Here is a 23,345-nt window from a genome sequence, read left to right as displayed (position 1 = left end):
AATCAAAGGTTCATGCTTTAGAAACCAATGCCTTAGGTAGGTTTAGAATTAATATAGAAATGGAGTAGGCAGACCAATGACGAGCCCCTTAATAAGATACAAACATTTGTCATCTTTTGCAAGAATTTTGAAATCTGAAAAAAAAAAAAAAGTAGAAGAAAGAAGACCAGAACTTAAAACTGAGCATTGTTTAATCTTTAAAACTAGAGGAAAATATTCAACGTCCAAGGGTACAATGCAGTCTCATATTAGAGAATCTGGTGCCACCATCCAATCCAATGTTATAAATAACAGACAAACATATCCAACTTGTATTGTTCTGTTGCACATTGAAGACCACCTGGATGACTAACCCCAATGGTGTCATCACAGTAATTTCACATAATCCTGAAGTAGAAAGGTCACGCTGCCCCCCACCCCCAGCCCAACAGCAAGAATACAGCACACACCATGGAATCTCCTAGACCTGATGGAGTCACTGAGAATCTCTAATCCATAAAAGTTCCTTTGACAGTCTTCTCTGTACCCTATTAATATCTCAAGTCATTAGTAACAAATTTCTGGTCCTCCATCTTATATGTGCAATTATCTAAAGATCAGTGACAGGATAGAAAGCTACAAGGTGAGAGCAAGCAATGCTGGGAAGTTGTACAGTAAAACCTTGGATTGCAATTAACTTGGTTTGCAAGACAAGCAAAACATTTTATTAAATTTTAACTTGATATACAAGCAAGGTCTTGCAATACAAGTACATGCAGTGTACACACATCACAACTAAGCCGATGGGTCTTCTCTCTCTGACGCTGCAAGAGTGTAGTGACTATTCTAAAAAAGCAAAATCTTGCAATACGAGTCCAAATAGTATACTCGTGTCACATCATCGCAACTGAGCAGATGGTTCTTCTCTTTCTGACGCTGCAAGAGTGTAGTGACTGTTCTAAACAAGCAAAATCTTGCAATATGAGTCCAAATAGTATACTCGTGTCACATCATCGCAACTGAGCAGATGGTTCTTCTCTTTCTGACGCTGCAAGAGTGTAGTGACTGTTCTAAACAAGGAAAATCTTGCAATACGAGTACATACAGTATACACACGTCACATCATCACAGCTGAGCCGATGGTTCTTCTCTCTCTGACACTACAGGAGTGTAGTGACTGTTCTAAATGAGCGATACAAGTACTTATAGTATTTTGTATGAAAGTTTTTGGGTTGTGGAGTTTCCATTATTTCTTATGGGGAAATTCACTTTGATATACAAGTGTTTTGGATTACAAGCATGTTTTCAGAATGAATTATGCTCACAAACCAAGGTTTTACTGTATTTGATGTATCAAGGCACACATGCAGTTAATTACCTCACACAGAAAATATTTTCATTAGAAGACAATGTCCCTTCCATGCAACAAAACACCATCGGTCTCCAAACTCTGAATGAGGCTTCTTCCTAAGTCACCCTACATACGACCAAATATGGCAACTTGTGCTTCAGATCTGTTACAGTGATTGGCCACCAAAGCAGGAAGTGACATCTGGACAAAGGATAACATTTCATGAAAGATTCTTGAAGTGGGCTTAATTTTTCCAACATTTGCTCTGGTGGGGCCACTGTGTCGAATGTTTATTATTTGAAGAGTTTCAATTAATAGATGATTCATTCCAACGGAGATCACCTTGGGCTGCTCAAGCAAGATGAGAATTTGCAATGACGTGTGGCCGTCCATCTTGATGAATAAGGCTTTTCATCCCACAGCACAGAAGGCTAACTTGAGATGATGCTGGTCATTGAAAGTTGTCTTCCTTCAAGCACCTGGAACCAGCCCAGAGGTCATTAGGTCATGCTGTGGGATGAAAGGCTACTTGCTGTGCAGGAAAGAAATTGAATACCAGAATTAGAATATAACTAAATCTACTGGAAAATGTTACACAAAAGCAGATTGCCCCTGTGAAACGAGAGGGTATATAAAGCCCCTGTCCATATCAGAATCAGGGGTTAGCATTGCATTTATGACACCACCTTTATACAAAAGAAGGGAACTTCCAAGACTGCTTCTTCCAGGCCTACACAGTCAGTCTTCAGACCATGCAGCACAAGGTACAAAGAAAGCAGATGATGGGGGAGGGATTGACCTGGACATGTCCTCTTTTTAGAGGTCTGTCCAGGTGTCCCGATGGCTTTTCTTAACCCGGCACTTTATCCGGGTTTTGAAAAGCTTTGAGCTCAGGGCCGCATCTGGAGGGCATGCACAGATGCAACGCACATCGCATGCAAATCCGCATGTGTGTGTGATGTCATCACGTCGCATCCATGCATGCCCTCTAGGCTGGCCCAAAGAGATGAGGTTTGTGTGGGGCCAGGATTGGAGGACGGAACAAGACGGGGCTGTGGGCGGAACGGGGCATGACCAGAGGAAGAGCTGCGCGTCCTCTTTTTGCCCAGCAAACATCTGGCAACCCTAGGGTGGGGGTGTTGGTAAACTGTTCTAGAGGAAGCTCTCAAGGATGCAGTGGGCTCCCAAAGGCAGAGGCTGGCAGTGGTGTCTTTACGAGGCCAAAAACCTCTGGGATTGTCCATATAAACGACGTGAAATCAGTTGGAACTTTGAACACATAACAAGTAGTAACTCTCTCAAATCTCCAACATGACTCCATCAGGAGACTGCTGGTGATATGAAAATGATATGAAAATTTAGACTGAACACTTACCACAACTCCATGGACATACATGCTGTCACAGGTAATACAACAGAGCAAAGAAACATGACAAAACAGTTACATACACACATATGAACACGCACTTCAACACACCAGAAAGACATGAACAATAATTAACTGGAAGTGTGGCTGGGCCTGTCCCCAAAGTCTCAAAATATAATTCACCTCCGTTAATAGATTTCCATAGTCCGCCCAGAAGGCTTGTGAATACCCTGAGCAGCGGCCAAAGCACTTCCCTGGACTGAGCGACTGGCAGCAGACAGCAGTGGTAAATGGACGTCCCTCTGGCTGGCAGGGACCGGCTCCATTTTGTGAGAGATTGTGTGGGGGCAGATGGATGGAAAAGGGTGTTGTGGATGATGCTAAGATCTAAAACGGGTGAACGTGTTCTGGACTTTTCCTCCAGGAATTTGTCCAAACCTTTCTTACAACCAGCTACACTATCCGCTCTTACCACATCCTCTGGCAACGCGTTCCCGAGATTAACTATTCTCTGAGTGAAAAAAAATTTGCTCCAATTGGTTTTAAAAGTATTTCCCTGTAACTTCATCAAGTGTCCTCTAGTCTTTGTAATTTTTGACAGAGTGAAAAATCGATCCACTTGTACCCGTTCTACTCCACTCAGGATTTTGTAGACTTCAACCAAGGCAAGATTTTTGGCCCCAAAATGGGGGTCTCGTCTTACATTCAGGTCAGCACCCACCCATCCCCCCTCCCAGACTTTTTGTAGACCTCTGCCAGCTGCCAAATGACCTGGTGGGCCGAGACAGGAAGGATCCTTCCTGTTGCCTGTCCTGGCCAACTCTGAAAATTTTTTTACCTCCCTCCCGCCTCCCTTTTTGAATCCCTGGTGGTCCAGCAGTGTACCGGGCAGGAGCTTGTCCCACGCTGAGCCCCTCTGAATGGCTGCTGCAAGTTTATGCGGTCCAGCACCTAATTCACAGAGACACTTAACCCAAAAACACACCCATGATCTGCCTCTAATCATACCCACTTTTAGTGTAGGTGCTTTGGGATAGGTGCCAACTTTTTATAGAATCGAGTTCTTTGAGTTAGGGGCGTCTAACTTTCAATTAAGTCCAATTAAAGCTGATTTTGAGGTGTGGAGTGCCAATATCAGCATCTAACTTTAAGGGTCTTTATAGAGTCAGGGCCTTAAAGTGTAGTATTTTTCTCAAGTCTTCCCTTGATGCAAATGTTGGGCAGTAAAACAGACGTAATGTATCCTGCGATGTCAATTTTAGATTGTTGGTTTTGAATGCCTGCGTGTATCAGTTTGATTAGGATTATGTAGCCCACCTGGAACTGGAGATGGGTGAGGGATATACATATTTTAAATAAATAAATAACCCACACTGTGGGAGTGCCACTTCTTGACTGAAACAGGCAAATGATTTTGTCGAGCTTGAGACCCACAAGAGTCTTTTTATATCCTGGCCACGGATTTGTGAATGACTGGAATCATTCTGTAATGCTCTGGGAGAAGCCAAACATTATTATTTAGGCCCGCCTCTGTCACTTCTAGAATTATTGCTCACTCATTCCATGGATGTATATAGAAATAGATATATAAATATGTCTCACAGTACACTATATAGATGGAAGATCACGCTTTTCTATGAGAAACACTGTCTGCCAGTGCTGGCAATGCTGGGGGGGTGTCTTCACGCCATGCCAGGATATCTGACAACTACGCCTGAGTAGCGTAACTGAAAAGAAAGTGACTGAGACGTCTCCTCAAACCCCTATCTGTCCGATCTCCTCCCCACCCCCTTATATGGCTCCCTATAGGACTTGGAGTTGGGTTGGATCAGAATTTACGGAGGCGCTATAGGTTCTACTCTCTGGAAGGACCTCTGTTCTGTACCCCCTGTTTTTAATGCTAGTGAAATAAAAACACAGTTTTTTGAAAACTGACTGTGGCCATGTGCTCTCAGACTTATGTAATAAATACTGCAGAAGGTGTCAGGTGCCAGGAGGTTAATTTACTCCCCCAGTGTAAAAAATGGGCATGTTGTCCTTGGATCTGAATAGGTTGGGGCTGGAGGACACAGAGAGGCCACTGACAGCCAACTGGAAGTCCTGTTTTACAAAATTCATTTGTTAGTGAAAGCAAACCTTATGTTAAGACGCTCTTAATAAATCTAAGCATGAACCATATAGGAATATTTTGTAGCTTGACAGTATCCAAGATGGCCGCCAGTCTGTGTCTCATAGAACAGCGCTCATTGTGGGAAATGTTTGTCAGTATGATTTATACAACAGGAATATAAAAAAAACGGAGGTACTTGACTGGTTGTCTTTTTAAAATAGTTATCCTGCTTTGATTTGAAACTAAATACTGCCTGTCGGAAGAAGCAGAACAAATTTAAATCTCCTTTAGGTCTGTTCATGAATAAAGAGTGTAATTCATTCAACCATTTTTTCTTCCATCATAGCCCTTCCTCCCTACCTCTGGAAGATGTCCATTGTTCAAGAAACCCCGAGGAGGGATAGGGTACTGGAGAAGAGTCTGAATTCAAGAAAGTATGGGATAGGCACGTGGGATCTCTTAGAGAGAGGAAGAGATTGTGGATGGGCCACTTGGCCTTTATCTGCCATCATATTTCTAATTTAGACCACTCCAGGTAACTTGGAGACATTGTAGAGCCTCTGAGCCCAGCTGAGACATTCAGCCATGTGAAGTGGTCCCTTCTAAGTCCCTGAGGTGTTAAACTCTGCTTTAGAAATTAAGTTCATTTCTTGTAAGTAATCCTCGGGATCAGTGGCATAATAAGAAGGGGTGTGGGGGGAGGGCAGACCGCTCTGGGCGCTGTCTTGGTGAGGGTGCCAGCACCTCTCCGCCCCTCCCCCCACACACACACACTAGACTTGCACCCTCTTCCCCCCCAGACCTCTTTAAATCTTTACCAGAAAGAGCAACTTTTCTGGCCTGCTGCTCACGCCAACCTGGCGCCCTTCTGAAATCGCTTCCGGGTCACAGGGCCAGGAAGTGATATCAGAGGGAAAGCCAATGCCAGCGCCAGCAGCAGGCCAGAGAAGCCACTTGTGCTGGCGAAGATTTAAAGAGTTAAGGGGGGGAAGGGAGGGCACAAGTGTAATGTGGGGGGCGGGGAAAGAGCAGATTGGCACCACCACCACAGGTGCCTCCTACCCTCACTTCGCTACTGCTTGGGACACACGCGGGCAGTCAGGCTTTCAGGATACCCTCAATGAATCTGCTTACAGTCCAACAGTCTTGGTGTGTCCTAAGTGCTGAACCCCTGCTATAAATAGCTGTTCGGAGACACAACTCCTAAGACCTCAGTCCACGCAGTGAGCTTACTGGTACCTACCAAAGAAAGATTTCAATAAGCAGAGAAAAAAAAAACAATGGGATACGGTGCAAAAAGATCTTAAACCGCAAATAATTTGTTACAGAACAGGAAACTTCACAACTTAAGGTCCTCTCAAGGTTTCCTGACCCTCTTCTCTAAGTACGAAGCACCATAGCCAGCATGTTTTCACTTAGGTCTAACTAGGTGCCAGGTCTTTCAAACCACAGTGTACTGGGATTGCACTCCCTTGGACTCTACAACAAAATAAGCAAAGGCCGATAAGCCTACGGTCTGCTTTGGACTCTGGGGAGGGCGGGGAGGAGGGTTCTGGGGCGTTGGGGTAAATTAGAAATTGTGCCTGATTTTGCTTGAGGCTATGTTCAGTGGATTCAGCATTGTGATGAGAGCACCTACCTGCTGTATGTGAAACGGTCTTTTTCCTGTATATTTACGTTATGTTCTCTAAAAAAAGATATTTAGAAAAATGAGGCTAAGAAAACTCAGGACAGGGGTATCAAAATCTCATGTACAGCGCCAGGAAAAGAACTGGTTTGGAATCTATATAAAGAAAAGATTAAAAGTAAACCATGCTAATGGAGTTATGAGCGTAAAAATATTTAGAGTGAAAGAATGAAATTTTAGACCTGTTGTATAAACATAACAGAGAACGAGAGACACCTTTATCCTACTTGTGGAGAATTGGAGGTTTAATGCACGCGGGATACAAGGCTTAGAATAAAGGTGTCTCCCTCCAATGTACCGTGAGCCTGATTGGGGGTTACATAGATATCATCACACACTCAGAAGATCCTTGCACACTGACCTGGCGACTCGGAGTCTCGACTCACCGTCAGAAGGACATCCTGATTGTCAGCCAATGCCTGCTTAGCCAAATAACGTTCCCGCTTTACCTTGATCTCCACAGATTCCGGAATGTCTGGCACCATCCAGTCTATGCAGCGTAGACTGAAAAAGACTGCGTGCTGATCGCAGGGAAAAGGCCAGAAAAGAAAAGGGGAGAATGCATGGAGGAACACAAGGAGAAAAAGGAGAGATCCCAGCAAGATGGGAGAACAAAAGAAAAGACCAGCGAGAGAGAGACCAAAGCGGGAAAAATTAGACTTTCCAAGTTAGGGAATGGTGGAAGAAGATGACAGAAGTATTAAATGAAGAAAGTGGAAAATGCAACTTTTAGACAAACAGATCACCTCAGAATGTTTTAAAACCCAGTCACTAAAAGTGCAGCCATCTCAGAGATGGAACCTAGAGGAAAGGTATCACATGTCCCTAGACTCAGAGGTTAATCTATCTCCAGGGCCATTTTTAGGAAACGCTGTAATTGCATTTCAGGGTCCTAAACACTGTTTGTGCTGAGATCAGAGAGAAGGCGTATAAAAACCGCTGCCCGCAACACATCCCTGTGCGGCTGAAGGCAGGAAGGAGCAGCAGAGCTGGACGGCCCTGAAGGGAGCAAGTGTGTTGTAGCAAGTAAGGGAGAAAGGGGACATGATCATGGGACAAAGGCTGGAAGGCAGGGAGGGGGTATGAACATGGGACACAGAAGGGAGGGAGGGAGGAAGCACTAACTTGGGAGAATTGTTGGGCATGAGTGTGTGAGTGAGAGGGAAAGAGATGGTGCAGATGAGGAAAGGAAAAAAGAGGACAATTGTTGGGCAGAGAGAATTGAAGTAGAAATGCATGGGGAAGAGAAGGAGAGGGAGAAACGTTGGATGTGGTGGTGGAGAGGAAACAGAGGGATAAATTGAAGGGGAGGAATGTTGGACATAGTGATGGAGGGAGAGATGTGGCATGGTGCTGGAGAGGGAGAAATGGGCATGGGGCTAGTGGGCAGTGGTGAAAGATGCTGCACATGATCCGGGGGATGAGAGAAGGAAAAATGTTCGATGTGTCAGTAGAGGGGGTGGGAGAGATGCCTGGATCTCTCAAGACAGATGGACAGTAAGAGAGAGAGAGAGAGAGAGAGGGAGACATGTTGCCAATGGGGGTGGAGCAGAGAGGAAGAAAAGTTGGATTCATGGAGGGACAGAGAGAGATGTTGGATGGGGAAGGGAATGAGGTCCGGCAGAGAGGAAGTGTGCAGGAGGCAGAAAGAAAGAAATATTGGCTGCACAGTCAGAAGGAAGTGCAACCAGAGACTCATGAAATCACCAGACAACAAAGGTAGGAAAAATGATTTTATTTTCAATTTAGTGATCAAAATGTGTCAGTTTTGAGAATTTATATCTGCTATATTTTGCACTATATCTGTCTATTTTTCTATAGTTGTTACTGAGGTGACATTGCATATTTTAAAGTCATCTGCCTTGACCTCTTTGAAAACCCCCCACATATAAATGATAATTAACATTTTCTTTGCATACATTGTGCTTTGTGGTTTTTAAATTTTGTAGTTACCACTGTGTATTAATAAGGTTATTTTGTGTGTATATGAAAAATGAATAGAAGAAATTGCATTACAGTTAGTACTATTATTAGGGGGGGGGGTCAGGGGTGGGTCTGGGGAAGAGCTTGGGCAGAGCTTGGGTGGGAGGTACTCGGTTGATATTTGTTAGACTTAGGGGGTACTTGGCTTGAAGAAGTTGAGAAACTCTGATGTAGAATACAGTTAAGAACAGAAGAATGGAGAACCGGGGGGGGGCCAATATCTAATCTGATCATTCAGGGGTGGAGACGTGGCCTAGTGGTTACAGGTCAGGGCTCAAATCCCACTGATGCTCCCTGTGCCCTTGGACAAGACACAACCCTATGTTACCTAAAGCATGTGTTCATTTTATGCAGTGGGACCTAGTTACTAATAACACATGTGAACAGCATTAGCAGCTGTCATTACCTCTAGCTGTTACACCGTAAACCCCCAGGTCACTGGATTGGACCAGAATGTACCTCACCTTGAACTGCCATTGAAAAAGTGCAAATGAAATCCAAAAGGGGTAAGATGTATGAAGGGGCTAAAGGGTCAAAGGAATGGCAGAGATGTGGTAGGAGGTGGATTTAGGGGGCTCAGCAAAGGGAAAGAAGGGATTAGTAGAGGTGAGCAGGGGTGTTAGAGAGAATGAAATGAGAACTCAGTGGAAGGTGAGGGAGACAGAGCGTGAAGTAGGGGTCAGAGGTGAAGCTCCACAGAGGCAGCTTAGGGAAAGCAGTGCCGGCAATTTACTTCAGCTCCAGGTTTCTTAAACAAACCAGGATGTAAGAGGAGACTTGCACATCTGCTTTTCAGAATTAACAGCTGCTGGTCTACACAAAACTAGCAGCTGCGCCGGGCCAGGCAGGATTGCGAACAGCACGAGCCTGCCTTCTGCATCACTCTGCTCGAACCGAAGAAGAGCTGTCCAGCGAGGGAGACAGGCAGGAGTGCGGAAAGGGGACTTAAAAAAAAGGTACCGGGGGAGGGGGGTTCTTCCTGTGCTGTCTACGGGGGGGGGAGGGGGGCAGTGCTGCCTATGGATTTTTTGCTCTATAAGACCCTGTCCCGGCCTACCACTAGACCACCAGAAGGGGTACAGGGCAAGGCGGTGGGAATTTTTTTTCCTGGGTTTTCCTCCTCTACAAGTGGGTGCGTCTTATGGTCAGGTGCGTCTTATAGAGCGGGAAAAATAAGGTAATAAATAAAAATAATAATAGACATCATTGACGTTATTGGAAAAGATGCCTTTTTTTGTTTTGAAGAATTATGTTTATACAGTTTGTGAGATTATTTATTTATTATTCAATGACGTTTTAAAGATATCGGATAAGGCCCCTGCTGCAGGCAATCACTGAAACGCAGCCGGGTCGGGTTTTATGATTTGTTTACATTTTATTAAACATGCCAACTGGATATAATACAAAGCGATGAATAAACCACATTTTTAACTTTAAGTTTCAAAGAAAACCTGTTCCCCTCCCAATTTCAAACATGGTGATGCGAGGCAGGGAGGTGACTGCACCCCCACCGACATGGCGCTCGGGGTGGGGGGGTAGGGTAGGGGGTGGTCCCCCACCCCCGCCACTGGTGACATCTGAGGCTTTTTCCTTCACATCTTCACTTTTTGTGATTAAGGAATATAACCTGGAGAGTTTAGTGCGTTGGGTGAATAAGAAGTGCTTCCTACCTACCTCCATTCCTTCTGCATAATGAGGGTAACGGAGCATAAATTGTCTTGGCTAATGTGTAAATTGCTTTCATGGAAAATATGGGGATCCATTCATCTTACCTCGAAAGCAATAATGAACCCCAGTCGAACGGCCAGCAGTTTCCAGTAAAAAAGAGTGTAGTTCCCGTTTTCATCCCGGAATGCCTTGTATCTGGAAAAGGTAAGTGAGATCAGTGCTTAGGTCAGGCCCGTCATCTCTGCAGTCACGAGTTATATGGAACCAGGACTTTCCTAAATCAATTGTTTACTTAGAAATACAGAATGCATCACATCAGATTAGGAATCTCATGTTATTGGGCCGCAGTGTGTACGTATTGGAGGGAGAGCTTTTGATCTCTGCAGCTGCTGTGTCTGGAAACAGACTGAAAAAAGCTTAGTAAACAGCTCCAGGCAAAGCTGGTCCCAGTTCTGCCCCAGTGCACCTATGGATTCCAGTTTCTCCTAGAAGAAGATTCAAACAGATCAGGCATATACCTGGAACCATCCAGAATTCAAGTGTCTAGTCAAGCTCTCTAGTATTTAAATGTGGTTGACAAATTGCAGCTCTCCAACAAGCTATTTACGTAGCTATATAATGGCTAACCAGCAGGTGTCACTGTGATAACTGCCTCACCTCCCCCTCCTCAGTCTCTTCTACCTGCAGATGGTGTGGTTCGTGGCCACGTAGGTCTCAGGGGAATATGCCAGTGTGAAGTTCAGATATCCATGGAGCTCCCCATCATACTCATACTGATACAGGAGGCGAGGAAGGAAGTCTGAGGTGAAGGCAATGAGGAAAGCCTGGTGGAGAAAGGAGCAGGGGAAGAAAGAAAGGGTCAGTCCTCTCCCTCAGGAAACTCCCACTCACTGTCAGATGCCTTTACCCATTGCATCATTCCTTCTACCAGAAGCTTCCCAACCCTGAGATCCCCTGTCTGCCTGTCCAAATTAGATTGTAAGCTCTTCTGAGCAGGGACCGCCTATTGAATGTTAAATGTACAGTGCTCACGTGTTAAAGGAACCCTAGCAACCAAGAAAAGGGAATCAGAAAAAGGAATCAACAATTATTAAGTAACAAGAAAAGACAAATAAATAAGGCACAAGTTCCCTAAAACATAAAACCAATATCTCATATCTATAAAAAGCAATTATCTACTATAATAAAATGCTAAGCGCACATGCGCACTCCTACCTGCATGTTCCGTGATCCGTATGTCTGTGGTCGGCAGGAGTGCGCATGCGCTTGCTGTGACAGTGGTGGCAGAGAATCTGTATAGTGTGGGCCTCACTACTCTTCAGCTCCTCCAGGCAGCGGCAGACCTCTTCAAGGTAAACAGGACCCGACTACTGCCGGATCAGAGAAGGCTGGGAATATGCTTGGCCACGGGGACTACCCAGAGCCTTTGGACCAGCCCATGAGAAGGGAAGTTCCTAGACCATGACTCCAAGGCGGGAACACCCCCATCATGGCTTGTACCAGGGGCGGGGTGGACTGCCCCCCCCTCCACTGGAGAGAGGAAGAGAAAATAGGTGCTGCGGAAGGGCAGACTGGATGGGCCATTTGGCCTTTATCTGCCATCATGTTACAATGTATCTCTAACCATAAAGCTCTATGACCTCATAATGCAAGTGTAAAAAGCCTTAGCCTATAGGAAGAGGAGATGCAAATGTGAAGAGCCTTAGCCAATAGGGAGAGGAGATGCAAATGTTAAGAGCCTTAGCCAATAGGGAGAGGAGGAGATAGTGGATGCTGCGGATGGGCCATTTGGCCTTTATCTGCCATCATGTTTCTATGTTTCTCTAACCATAAAGCTCTATGACCTCACAATGCAGGTGTAAAGAACCTTAGCCAATAGGGAGAGGAGGAGATAGTGGATGCTGCGGATGGGCAGACTGGATGGGCCATTTGGCCTTTATCTGCTATCATGTTTCCACACTATGTTTCCACGGATAGGTCAACCTTTTATACTTACATTTACAATTACAGAGACTTGAGCCAAAGCATCCAAAATAAAGAACCAGACTCCGATGTCCTGAGCCCGCTCCGCTACAGGTCGCCGGTATTCACAGACGAATTTCTGTGCATCCAAGCGGATCTCCACCCAATTATTGAGCAGAGCAAAAAGTGGTGCCAGTGGAAATGCAGCAACAAAGATGGTGATAAACCCAAACTGAAGAACTGTAGAAAACAGAAACAGAAAGCATGTTCCAAGAAACTTCTCCCACAGCACACAGCACCTCCTTCTGGCACCGGTCCGAGATGCAGGACTTGGCAACTTCCCCTATTCCTGGTGCTTCTGTACCACTTCCTACAGGATCGACTGCTGAGAAAGGCTTGGACTGCATCAGCAGCGAGTGCCACCGCCACCAGCCTGAGCCTCTGCGCCATTCCCTATAGCAGGGTGGAACTGCAGCAGCTATAAGATTTCCCACAGCTAGCACTCCTGCACCATTCCCTACAGTGCCTCCTTCTGGGCAAGGCTGATAGTGCAGCAGCAGTGAGCTATTCCCTATAGCACCAAATGCTGGGAGAGCTAGCATTGCAGTAGCTGTGAGCTCCCCCTACAGCCAGCAATCTTGCCCTAGTCTTTAAAGTGATTCCTACACACACGCTACTGCAAACGTTTACTCTAACCAATAGAATAAAGCAGGGAAAAGACATTTGGATATCTTTGCGACTATATTGACACATGCAGTAGCTTTTCCTCACCCATCTCCAAGTACTCCTCAAAGAGGCCTTCGCAGTTTATGAGCTCATAGTCTTCCTCCCAGCGTTTGGATTCTTGGGAGATCTGGGAGCCCCTCACCTTCGCCAGCTTCCTCTTCTGTCTCCAGGCTTTCAGCTTCCTGCACCAACAGGGGAGGGACAAGAGAGGGGAACACATTTGGTAACTCAGACAACCTGGGGAATCTATTGTACTATTGCTGGACACTAAACCCCTTGTCCAGCATTTTTAGGGACCTTAATAATCCCAATCCAAAGCATCCCATGACAAGGGTAGGGTTTGAGACCAAAGACCTCTACCACCATCGACTCAAGGCAGAACATTGGACATCCCCACTTTATGCTGCCACTTTTCATTGTGCCTTGGCTGACCTTCAAAGTCATTGCATTCCGGCTACAACTTACGGAAGTACAAACTCCTGTACGTTGCTGACGACTTGCTTCCCAACCATGATGATGAAGAGCTGTTGGGCCAGTTCAATCAGACATCCACCAGGACCACACTGAGGGAGGACCATACAGACAGGGAAAGCAAAGATCAGAGGGAGAGAGGTCTACATGAAGAGAAGGCTATCCAAAAGGGGGAGAAAGTACCATAAAGAGAGGGCTAGAGCAACCTACAGAGAGGGATATGAAAGGGCACAAAGAGGAAAAGAGGGAATAGAAGAACTGAGAAAAATGGGGAGAAAAAGGAATGGGAAGAAAGGAGGGAAGTTGAGGAAGGGAGGGAGGATTAGTATATTAACTGTACAGCTGGGATCACCTCCACCATAATCATCTTCATTGAATATATTCAAGTCTTCTAAAACTAATGTCTTTCTTAGAATCTTGCCTCCATTTTCACCCATAGCGTTCCTGATGCTCTACCAATGCACCTCACTCATGCCTAGTCTTGACGTACGGTACCATGATATGTAGACATGGCTGGACCCAAAGGGGGAACTGGGGATTACTCACATCTTCATTCCTCATGCCAAACAGTTTTCCATACTGCCCTGGGTATCCCACAAACCTAACGAAGGGAGAATGAGAAACAAGGTCCATAGTTCAGTATAAACAGAATATTAAACAGGAGCCAATAAGCTGACTGTCCACTGCTGTATTTAACTGTCATGTGCTAGGGATGGTCCCCATCACACCCTCATGTTCAGAACTGCAGGGGATAAACCACCTACTCCCCTCATGTATTATCTCCTCCATGGCATCAATGCCCATCTCTCATGAAGGGATTCTTTTTTCACCCTCTTGAATGTGTTTGTTTCCTCAAGGGGAGGGCTGAGGGACAAAGATTAACAAGGAACAGAAGAGCTTCCAATAAAAATGGTTCCTTTTCCAAAGGAGATAACATAAGAACATAAGCAGTGCCTCTGCTGAGTCAGACCAGAGGTCCATCATGCCCAGCAGTCCGCTCATGCAGCGGCCCATTAGGTCCAGGACCTGTATAATAATCCTCTATCTATACCCTTCTATCCCCTTTTCCTTCAGGAAATTGTCCAATCCCTTTTTGAACTCCAATACCGTACTCTGTCCTATCACGCCCTCTGGGAGCGCATTCCAGGTGTCCATCACCCTTTGGGTGAAGAAGAACTTCCTAGCACTGGTTCTGAATTTGTCCCCTCTTAATTTTTCCGAATGGCCTCTCATTCTTGAAGTTTTCAAAAGTTTGAAGAATCTGTCCCTCTCCACTTTCTCTATGCCCTTCATGATCTTGTAAGCATTGTTTTCCTATTCTCTTTCCCCTTACCCTGTCTCCTAGAGCTTATCTTCCCCTACCTGCCTTTGAAGAATGCCACATAGAAAGGCGACGAGTAGAAATTCACAAACTGGAAGATGAAGACCTTGAAGGTGAAGGCGTCTTCATGCAACGTCTGTGTTCGATGCATTTCTATGGGGCAAGACCAGAAAATAGAATCAGTGGTTGACCCAATGTCGTGTGATTATGTATTTGTCACATAACATACATAATTCAAATAAACATATGGTATACATAATTAGGGCCATACCAAAAATTCATCTTGAACTTACTAGTAGGCTTATGCTGCTTCAGCCATGTTGCACCAATCCCTACATATGCAATGAAATGTAGCAACTGTTCTCTGTAGTCAGCTAACCCCCAATGGGGGGGGAATTACATAAATGTTAAACAATAATAGTGATAAGGGGTGGATTACACATCATTAAATTCTGAACCAGTCCAAAAGAAAAGACATTAATCAACATCGGACTATTTTCGCCAACTCCATTTTCTGGAGGTGCTGCAACAAGATGGAATGATTGGCAATATCAAACATGGTAGAAAGATCTAACACCACCAGTGAATCTCTGCATTTGAAGACCACTGATCCAATTTCTGCAGTGTTGTCCAAAAGCTTATTAGGACACAAACCCCTTGACCCCATTATCTCCCCAAGTACAGGGACGTGTGTCCTTACCCCACTTGGTAAGCTTCTCAGCCAGGGCTGTGTAGACTTGGCTCATGAGCAGAATGAGAACAAGGTTCACCATGGTGCTGCTAATGTTAGCAATGTTCCCGGCCTGGAAAATAACCAAAGCGTCAAGTGGGTGTGTCAAATGTGACCCTAAAGTCAAACCAAACGGAGAGGACAGACAGTAAAACCTCTCTCCTTCAATATAACCTATCAACATTTTGAGTAATAAAAGATCAGAAGGACATCAAGTGAATATGATCACCCCCACCCAGCATAATCCAAGCGCTTTTACCCTTCTTTTCCCCCGGCCGTGCCGCTACAATCCTACCTCCCCCCGCCGACAAGAAGTCTTTCCGATGTCAATTCTGACGTCGGAGAGGACATTCTGGGCCAGCCAATCACTGCCTGGCTGGCCCGTAACATCCTCTCCGACGTCAGAATTGACGTCGGAAAGACTTCTTGTCGGCAGGAGTAGGTAGGATTGTAGCGGCGCGGCCGGAGGAAAGGAAGGGCAGGAGGACCCGGACCTGGTCGGCTGTGCACCCCCCCAAGCCGTGCACCCGGGGCAGACTTGCCCCCCCCCCTTGGTATGCCACTGCATGTGCCCAGAATGACAAACTCCCTCCCTAATCATCAGAGGCTATGCACCTATCTAGTGGTGCTTCCAAACATTTCTTAGAGGAACTCTCACGTACTCACCTGTGTCATCAGGATGGCATTCCCAGTGTGGTACATCATGATGCTGACAATGCCACGATACATGATCACGGACACAAGGAAGATCATCACCACGCAAAGCTGTTGATAGAGAAAGAGATCAAAGTGACAGTAGGCAGTATCCAGAAGGCATGGCACCAAATTTGGCTTCCCTCAGTCAATACAGCATTGTCAAAAACACATAGGTAACTCCTGTTTTTAATGTAATGCAGCTATGATGATAAAACCCTTAGATATGCATAAAAGAGACATTCGATTAGACTAAATCCACTTGCAAAAAGTTTCATTAAAGAATTACAAAATGAGTTAAGTACAACTCTCAACAGGTCCTCAAGAGATTTCATCCAGGAAAAAGGTTTAGATATAATCTGTTTATGCAGAGAGCAGTCACTTTGTACAGATAAGAAAGTAGAAGTAGAGACGTATGTTTCTACTTGGTTAAATCCTGCCGAACGGCTCTGGTTAGTGTTGCTGAACTTCAACACAGACTATCCAGTTAGTTCTGCACCAGGGCAGGGGGCAAAGTTGAGATGGTACCAGGGTTTACATAATTAGTTGCAATTTTCAATCCACTAACCAGGCAAGGGCTCAGGTAAAGTCAGGACAGCAAAATGGTTTTCCTAACTTTGCCCCGACACCAATCGGAATATCACCAATACCCAGACCACTTGCAGATCTTCAATGGAAGTGCCTGGAATATCCAGCTGAATATCGGGGTAAATGTCTACACCTGGGCAAGACTTTATCTATTTGCAGATCATGAAAGTACCTTTACAATGAGGTGAAATAAGGCTGAATGTGATGAGCAAACAGAGAAAAATCAGAAGCACACCTATTTACCCCAACAGAAAGGTATTCATAGGATTAATTAAGAGGCAGCAGCTGTGTTGGAAGTGACTGGAGAAGGTGATGTTCCTACCATGATAACAATGACCATGGAGCCCGTCAGTATGCGTGAGAGACGATCTCGCTGGGGGAAGTACGGCTCCTTCACCCCAGTGATGGGATTCTGCTCCATCCGTGGAGCCCGGGCTGCAAACTCAGGCCTTGGACGTTCCTACGAGAGAAAGACAGCAAGTGTGTTAAATAAAGGGGGGGGGAGAGAGAAGGAGGGAAAGAGAAATGAGAAAGAATGAATCAGAGCAGGAGAGAGAGAAAGAGAGGGGGGGTGTTAAACAGAGGGAAAGAGACAAGCAAGAGAGAGTTAAACAGACTGGGAGACAGAGAGAGCTATGGTAAATAAAGTGGAGAGAGAAGTGAGAGATAATGAAACAATGGAAGGGGCAAGGAGAGATGGAGGGAAGGCATTAAACCAAGAGGAAAATGCAAATGAGAGAGACCATTAAACAAAGGGGACATACAAATGAGAGACAATTAATGTTTATGTTTATTGAGAGCTTCAATTCAGAGTGATTTACATGAGCTTGTGTAGTGGTGTTACAATACAGAGTTACAAAGATCTTCTACAAGGAGTTACAATCCATGGGCTCTATATTGAAAGACACAGAGCTCTGTGGTGACGTTTCAATACAGAGTTATTAATATCAGCATGAATGGGAGAGGGAAATGGCTGCTATGACTTATGTCTCCTGAAACCTCATTGAAATCATGACGCCAATTTGGCAACATTTGCTATAACATTGTGCACAAATTTTAGGTATGGTCCTGACAACCCCCCCCCCCCACACACACACACACACACAACCATGCTCCCTTTTGGGAAGCACACTACGGTATTTGGGTATGTAATGATGTAGAATGTTGCATAACAAGAGGTGTGTGAAAATCCAAATTGGTACCAATAATCCATTGTTAGCACCGAATTGTCTCATTAGCCAATTGAGTGGCACGCCCATCTCAGCATCGTGCCCAAATTTTGGCAAGCTGATCACCTGTTATAGAATCTGGGGTAAATGCGTAAGTTCATTTGCATCCAGGGCTCAGGGTACTCTGAAATTCTCTACAGATCACTCTGACAAATTAGGAGTCCTGAAAAGGGGTGACCGACTCCAACACCGAGACAGGCAGGCAGACAGACAGATAATGGCCATTGGTCTTACACTTGGCCCCTACCTCTTCCTCCTGGAAGTCCATGCAGTCCCAGTGATGTGCCAGGGTGGCATTCTTCCTCTTCCAGTATTCCAGAAAAGTAACAGCCCAGAAGGACATGAAGACGCTAAAGAAGACCGTGCCAGGGTGATCGAACAGGTAACCGACCTGTGGCACAAGAACACACACACCTGACTTCGCTACTGCCTTTGCTACCATTTCACCTTTCTGCACAGCTTTTTCACTGCTTAGGACAGGATTTTAGGAGCCTGGCTTGCCACCTTCACTGGGAGCAGCTCATCCTTTCTTGAGTCCATCTGTCTTTAGGATCAGATCAAGAACCCTTGAGCTTCCTGTCCAATGACAGTGGTTCTCTTTCTGTGCATTATCTGTGCCTTGCAGGTTTTGTAATGTCTCCACCATACCTCCCCCATCCCATTGAGACCCTTCATTTTGCCACACCAGGTGAATCATATGCAGCCTACAGATCACCATGAAGTCCATATTACGGTTAGAGGGTAAGAGAAGCTGCCAAGCTCCATTGAGCCCAGCATCCAATCTCCAGCAGTGGCCAGCTCAGTTCACAAATTCCCAGCAGGATCCCAAAGGGGATAAATCTACCTGGCAAATCTATTTTATGGAATTTTGTTTGATAAACTTGTCCAGGCCTGTTTTGATTCTGTTACTCATATGGCAGAAGACCATGAGCTGCCCCTGTTACTCTCCTGCATCCTGAAGCTGCCTTACCTTAGCCATTGGACAGATCTCAGAAATGTTCCAGGTGTCGCAGGTATCGCAGAGGGGACACATCAAGTAGATGCCGCCACTGTCACAGATCTCCTTCCTGAAAGCAAGGAAAGACACCTAATCAGGAACACTGTGCCAATTGGCGGTGGCTTGGGGGCAACACAGAGCTAGGACCAGCTTTACAATATTCCAAGTAAGAGAGGGTACTAGCAGTGCTGGGGTTAGGGAAAGAGTAGGAGGAAGGTCTGAAGGGGGAATTCTGCTCTCCAATGTGTGGCCCCTGAAGTCCTTGAGTCCTGCAAATTCATTAAGTTCAAACTTGCCCACTTGAAAAAATGCATTAACTGAGGCAGACATGGACAAAGATTGGCATAGGGCAGGGCCATATGTACATAGGACAGGTCAAAGGTCAGGATTCATATTTAGATGCACATGAACTGCAGTGGTATGACAAAGCTAGGGAAACCATGAAAGGCCTGCGCTTGGAGAATTGTAGAAACACAGAAGAGAGTGTGACGAGGCTTGAAATCTTTTGGGGGCCCTCAAGAGATCTCTCGTATTCACATGGTGGCCCTCTATAGGACAAAAATTGGAGATCCAAAGTTAGACATTATATTTATGTTTCATATATACAGTATGTATTTGGTTTTTAATTTGAAATAAATATGGTTATCTCTTTGATTGGATCCAGAAATCCATTTGCCCAAAGTCCTTTATATTTGTGTATTCATATTTGGTTTTTAATTTGAATTTATACAAATAAATATGGTTATCTCCAAGGTTAACGTGTTCTGTCCCATTCCCCACTTAGTTCCTTTTTCTGTTTTGCTCTGTGTGGGGTGCTTTTACCTAGTTTTTGTGTTTTCAGTTCCTTATATATATACGGATATTTGTCAATGTTTGCTTTTTTTCTGCATTGAGTTAGTCCAATAATTAAAAAAAAAAGTATTACTTTATTTCCTTTGTGATTTTGTTTTATTTCTTTATACTACTGTACTTTGGAAAGTGGACCAGCACTGCCACCATACCATTTCACTCCTTTGACCAATACATTTTGATAGGAAGATGCTTTGGACACTACCTGTTTTGGTTTTACATCTGTACTATTCTGTTTCTCAAAAGATTCCAGGAGGATTCTTTCCTTCTCATTTTAATTCTGTTTGGCTTTGAATATGTAGCACTTAAAGCGAAACATGAATGTCTCAAACATTGTTCTCGAAACATTCAAGAAGTTCATTCAGTCAGTACCAGACATTTTCCAGTAGGTGGCAGCATAAGACTGAGAGAAGCTCAACTGAGCTTAATGCTATAATTCAACAGTTACATGAGAATGAGTCTGCCCAGTTTTGACTTAAGCACCTAACAAATTGTAATATTAGCTCCACCCCCACACACCCTATGTTATTAAGATGTTGAATGTGTACTCGTATTATATTGATGTTGTAAGTAGCATACTATGTCAAGATCCTTCTAAGACTGCACAGTACTTTACAAGTCAGGTGCAAATTTGATACTTAGTGACACGGGGACCAGTTTGTCCCTGTCCCTGCGGGATCTATTTCCATATTTTTCCCTTCCCTGCAAGCTCTGTCCTCATCTGCATAAGTTTCAAATACTTACGATTTTAAAGTGTTCAAGGCTTGTGCAGATGAGGACAAAACTTGCAGGGATGGGATGGGGACAGGGATAGACTCATCCCCATGTCATTCTCTATTCTAACTTTTAACACTCATACATAAGTGCCAAAATTTTGAGTAGAAAAGAAACAATTAAGGCAAAAACAAAAAGGTAGTTGGGATAAAAAGAAAGTGTTCTCTAGAAAAGCGATCTTCAAAAAAGAGGAATGAATAAAACAAAGTTGATGATTCCGCCCTAACAAGGACATTTAGAGTTTTTAAGAACGCTTTTAATTCCGATTTAAACTGTGTCAATGACTTTTCTTCTTCTTCCACAACGAAGGAGCGGTGACCGAAAAGATTGATGGAAACAGACTAATCCTTATGAGGGGAGAGGGAAAGCCCAAGTTATTATTCTGAGAATTGTGGACTATGTCCAGGAGTCTGGCTGGGACTCTTCATTTGCACAGAGAAACTGCTTTCCCTGAGCCTGTGAGTGAACAGCTTCAAATGAGTGGATGATATGAATACAAGTTTTCCTTACACGGTCCAATGGATCTGCCCAAGTCCAACAGATACTTTATAAGTATTTATTTTGTATGTTGGCTTTTAAACTGCCTAGATTTTAGGCACTATATAAATAAATAAATTGCACTGTTTTAAGAATACTTATATTTTTGATTGGTTGCTTGCTTTCTGTCATTAATTTTTTTTTTTTTTTTTGTAAACTGCATTAATATATTTTTGCTTGTAAGGCACTATAACAAATTGTATGAAATAAATAAAGGGAATATTTTGATTGCTGTAATTATTATCTGTCTTCATCTTATCCTTATTGTTCACCACCTTGGGTGAATTTCTTAAAAATTAAACAACAATATCTTTTGAGCAAGCTGCTAACTTTCCTCCTATTACCGCCCTCTGTCTGTCCTAGTCATGTATAAATTTGATCCGTCTCAGTGGGTCATTTCAGGCCTTGTCATATTCCTCTTAGGGTTAGATATTCAGAATGATTTATCAAGACAGGACAGGCTCCTGCCTAGTTAAATTACTGACAACTGGCCATGTACCACTGAAAATCCAGCGAGACTGTCACAGCACTCTCCGGTCAGTGCTGGTTAGCAGAGATATTCAGTCCACTGCCCAGATAAATTTAGAGCAGCGAAAGGGCTTTCCTCTCTTCATCCAAGAACTATTATCTGGATAGGTTCAGGTCTTCAATGCTGGTGTCTAGCTGAAGCCTGGAATTGAATGCATGAGTTAAATTGTCAGCGCCTTTAGATTTGCAAAGTTGCAACAGCCAGAGTGAGTGGAGTTTGCACTTGCCCCCGTCGTCCATTGGACTACCTCGGACTTTAGGTAGGTCCAGGGAGCTATCCTGAGGGGTGATGGTTGGGAGGGTTGTCTGGATCTGTGAGTGGAGGCTGAGATCACTGTGGGCAGGGAAAGGGGATTAGAGGGTCAAGGCAGGTCCAATTGGAATATCGTCTAGGACCCTCCATAAGCTCTAGCAGCCACTACTGGATATTTCCTGCTGCTCCCTGGCCATGATCCAGGGCCAATTCTGCCAGCAAAAGTCAACATTTAACAAGACTGCTTTGGCCTGAATATCGGATGATATCGGTTTACTCTAGCCCAGCGGTTTTCAACCCAGTCAGTCGGGTTTTCAAAATCGTCCTCCATCTTCATTGTGGATATCCTGAAAATCCGACTGGCTTGAATACCACTGCTCTAGCTTATGGATCCAGTGGCGTCATAAGGGGCGATCCGCCCCAGGTGCCATATTGGTGGTGACGCTGGCACCCTCCTCCTCTCCACCCCTGCCTCTTCCCACTTCTCCTCTCGCCACGTACTCGCCCACCCCTTCCCTCCCCCTCTGGTTCTGCTTGTCCACCACTGTGATCAGCCAGAACTTCAGCGTGCTCCTCGCAACCGCGTCGTCTCTCCCAGGTGCCGTGCATAGGAAGTGTTGTCAGTAGGAGAGACGACGGGGTTGCAAGGAGCACGCTGAAGTTCTTGTTGCTCATTGCACTAAATAATTAGAGGTATGGGGGAAAGGAGCAGGTCACATGTGCAGCTAGGGGGATCGGGGAAGGCGCGAAGGGTGGAGACAAGGGCAGGGGAGGGACACCACCTCTCATCCTTGCTACGCCGCTGCATGGATCATATTTCCCATGAGCCCATTGGCTGTTGGGGTTTCCCAGCCCCTTCTCCTATCTATTGCCTCTTTTCTACAAACATTTTACATTGAAAAGCACTCTGTAGTGCTGGGCAGTTCGGTTTGACGGTTTGAAGTGTGGTATATCGGAAAATACAGTAAACTCTTTCAAGACTCTCCATCCATCTCCTTCTTCTCAAGGGCTCTGCGATTGCCTCGGGAAAGCTAATGCCTCGTGTGCGGCATTACTCTGTAAAACGAGAGATACTTACGCGGGCGTGTTTGTTCCCATGGTAACAAGGCCAGAGATGAACACAAAGGTACCTACAACGGCAGCCGGGAGCAGCCACGCTGTGTAAAATCCTAGACACATGAAGAGGAGAGAAAAAAAAGCAGAGTACGAGAATGTGAGCAAGGAAGCATGGCAGAAACAGAGAGAATGAGGAAAAGAGCAAACGCAAGGCAGGGAGAGTGAGCGAAAAAAAAAAAAAAGAGGCAGCAAAAGAGGGAGAGGGGAAAAAAAGGAATGGAAAACAGGTAGAAAAAGAGGGAAAGAATGAGCAGGAAGAAGGAAGAGCAACACAGCAAGGAGGAAGGAGAGAGTGTAAAAGGGAGAGGGACAGAAAAGGAGGACAATGGAAATAGAGGAAGAATCAAAGAAAAAGGAAAAATCCAGAGGAACTAAAGTGACAAGCAAAAGAAGACAGGAAGGAAGGACTATGTACGTGGGACACAAG

General features: G+C 44.9%; 1 protein-coding gene across 1 annotated transcript in view; it reads right to left on the bottom strand.

Annotated features, from left to right (window-relative positions):
• Positions 1 to 267: 267 nt before the first annotated feature.
• The window catches only part of LOC117349255 (anoctamin-7-like), a 37,952-nt gene continuing 14,874 nt past the window's right edge, over positions 268 to 23,345 (bottom strand). Inside the window, exons 9-23 of the mRNA XM_033922473.1 lie at positions 22,881 to 22,971; positions 18,835 to 18,931; positions 18,112 to 18,255; positions 16,958 to 17,095; positions 16,021 to 16,119; positions 15,325 to 15,427; positions 14,666 to 14,777; positions 13,850 to 13,904; positions 13,298 to 13,395; positions 12,878 to 13,014; positions 12,141 to 12,346; positions 10,826 to 10,968; positions 10,249 to 10,339; positions 6,855 to 7,014; positions 268 to 1,862 (exon numbers count right to left, since the gene is read on the bottom strand). Of these exons, the coding sequence (XP_033778364.1) occupies positions 1,831 to 1,862; positions 6,855 to 7,014; positions 10,249 to 10,339; positions 10,826 to 10,968; positions 12,141 to 12,346; positions 12,878 to 13,014; positions 13,298 to 13,395; positions 13,850 to 13,904; positions 14,666 to 14,777; positions 15,325 to 15,427; positions 16,021 to 16,119; positions 16,958 to 17,095; positions 18,112 to 18,255; positions 18,835 to 18,931; positions 22,881 to 22,971 (1,706 nt within the window). The 3' untranslated portion in view covers positions 268 to 1,830. The remainder of the gene's footprint in view (positions 1,863 to 6,854; positions 7,015 to 10,248; positions 10,340 to 10,825; positions 10,969 to 12,140; positions 12,347 to 12,877; positions 13,015 to 13,297; positions 13,396 to 13,849; positions 13,905 to 14,665; positions 14,778 to 15,324; positions 15,428 to 16,020; positions 16,120 to 16,957; positions 17,096 to 18,111; positions 18,256 to 18,834; positions 18,932 to 22,880; positions 22,972 to 23,345) is intronic.

Source organism: Geotrypetes seraphini, chromosome 15 (genome assembly GCF_902459505.1).
Source record: "Geotrypetes seraphini chromosome 15, aGeoSer1.1, whole genome shotgun sequence".
NCBI classification, from domain to species: Eukaryota; Metazoa; Chordata; class Amphibia; order Gymnophiona; family Dermophiidae; genus Geotrypetes; species Geotrypetes seraphini.
This window is presented reverse-complemented; position numbering and strand designations above follow the sequence as displayed.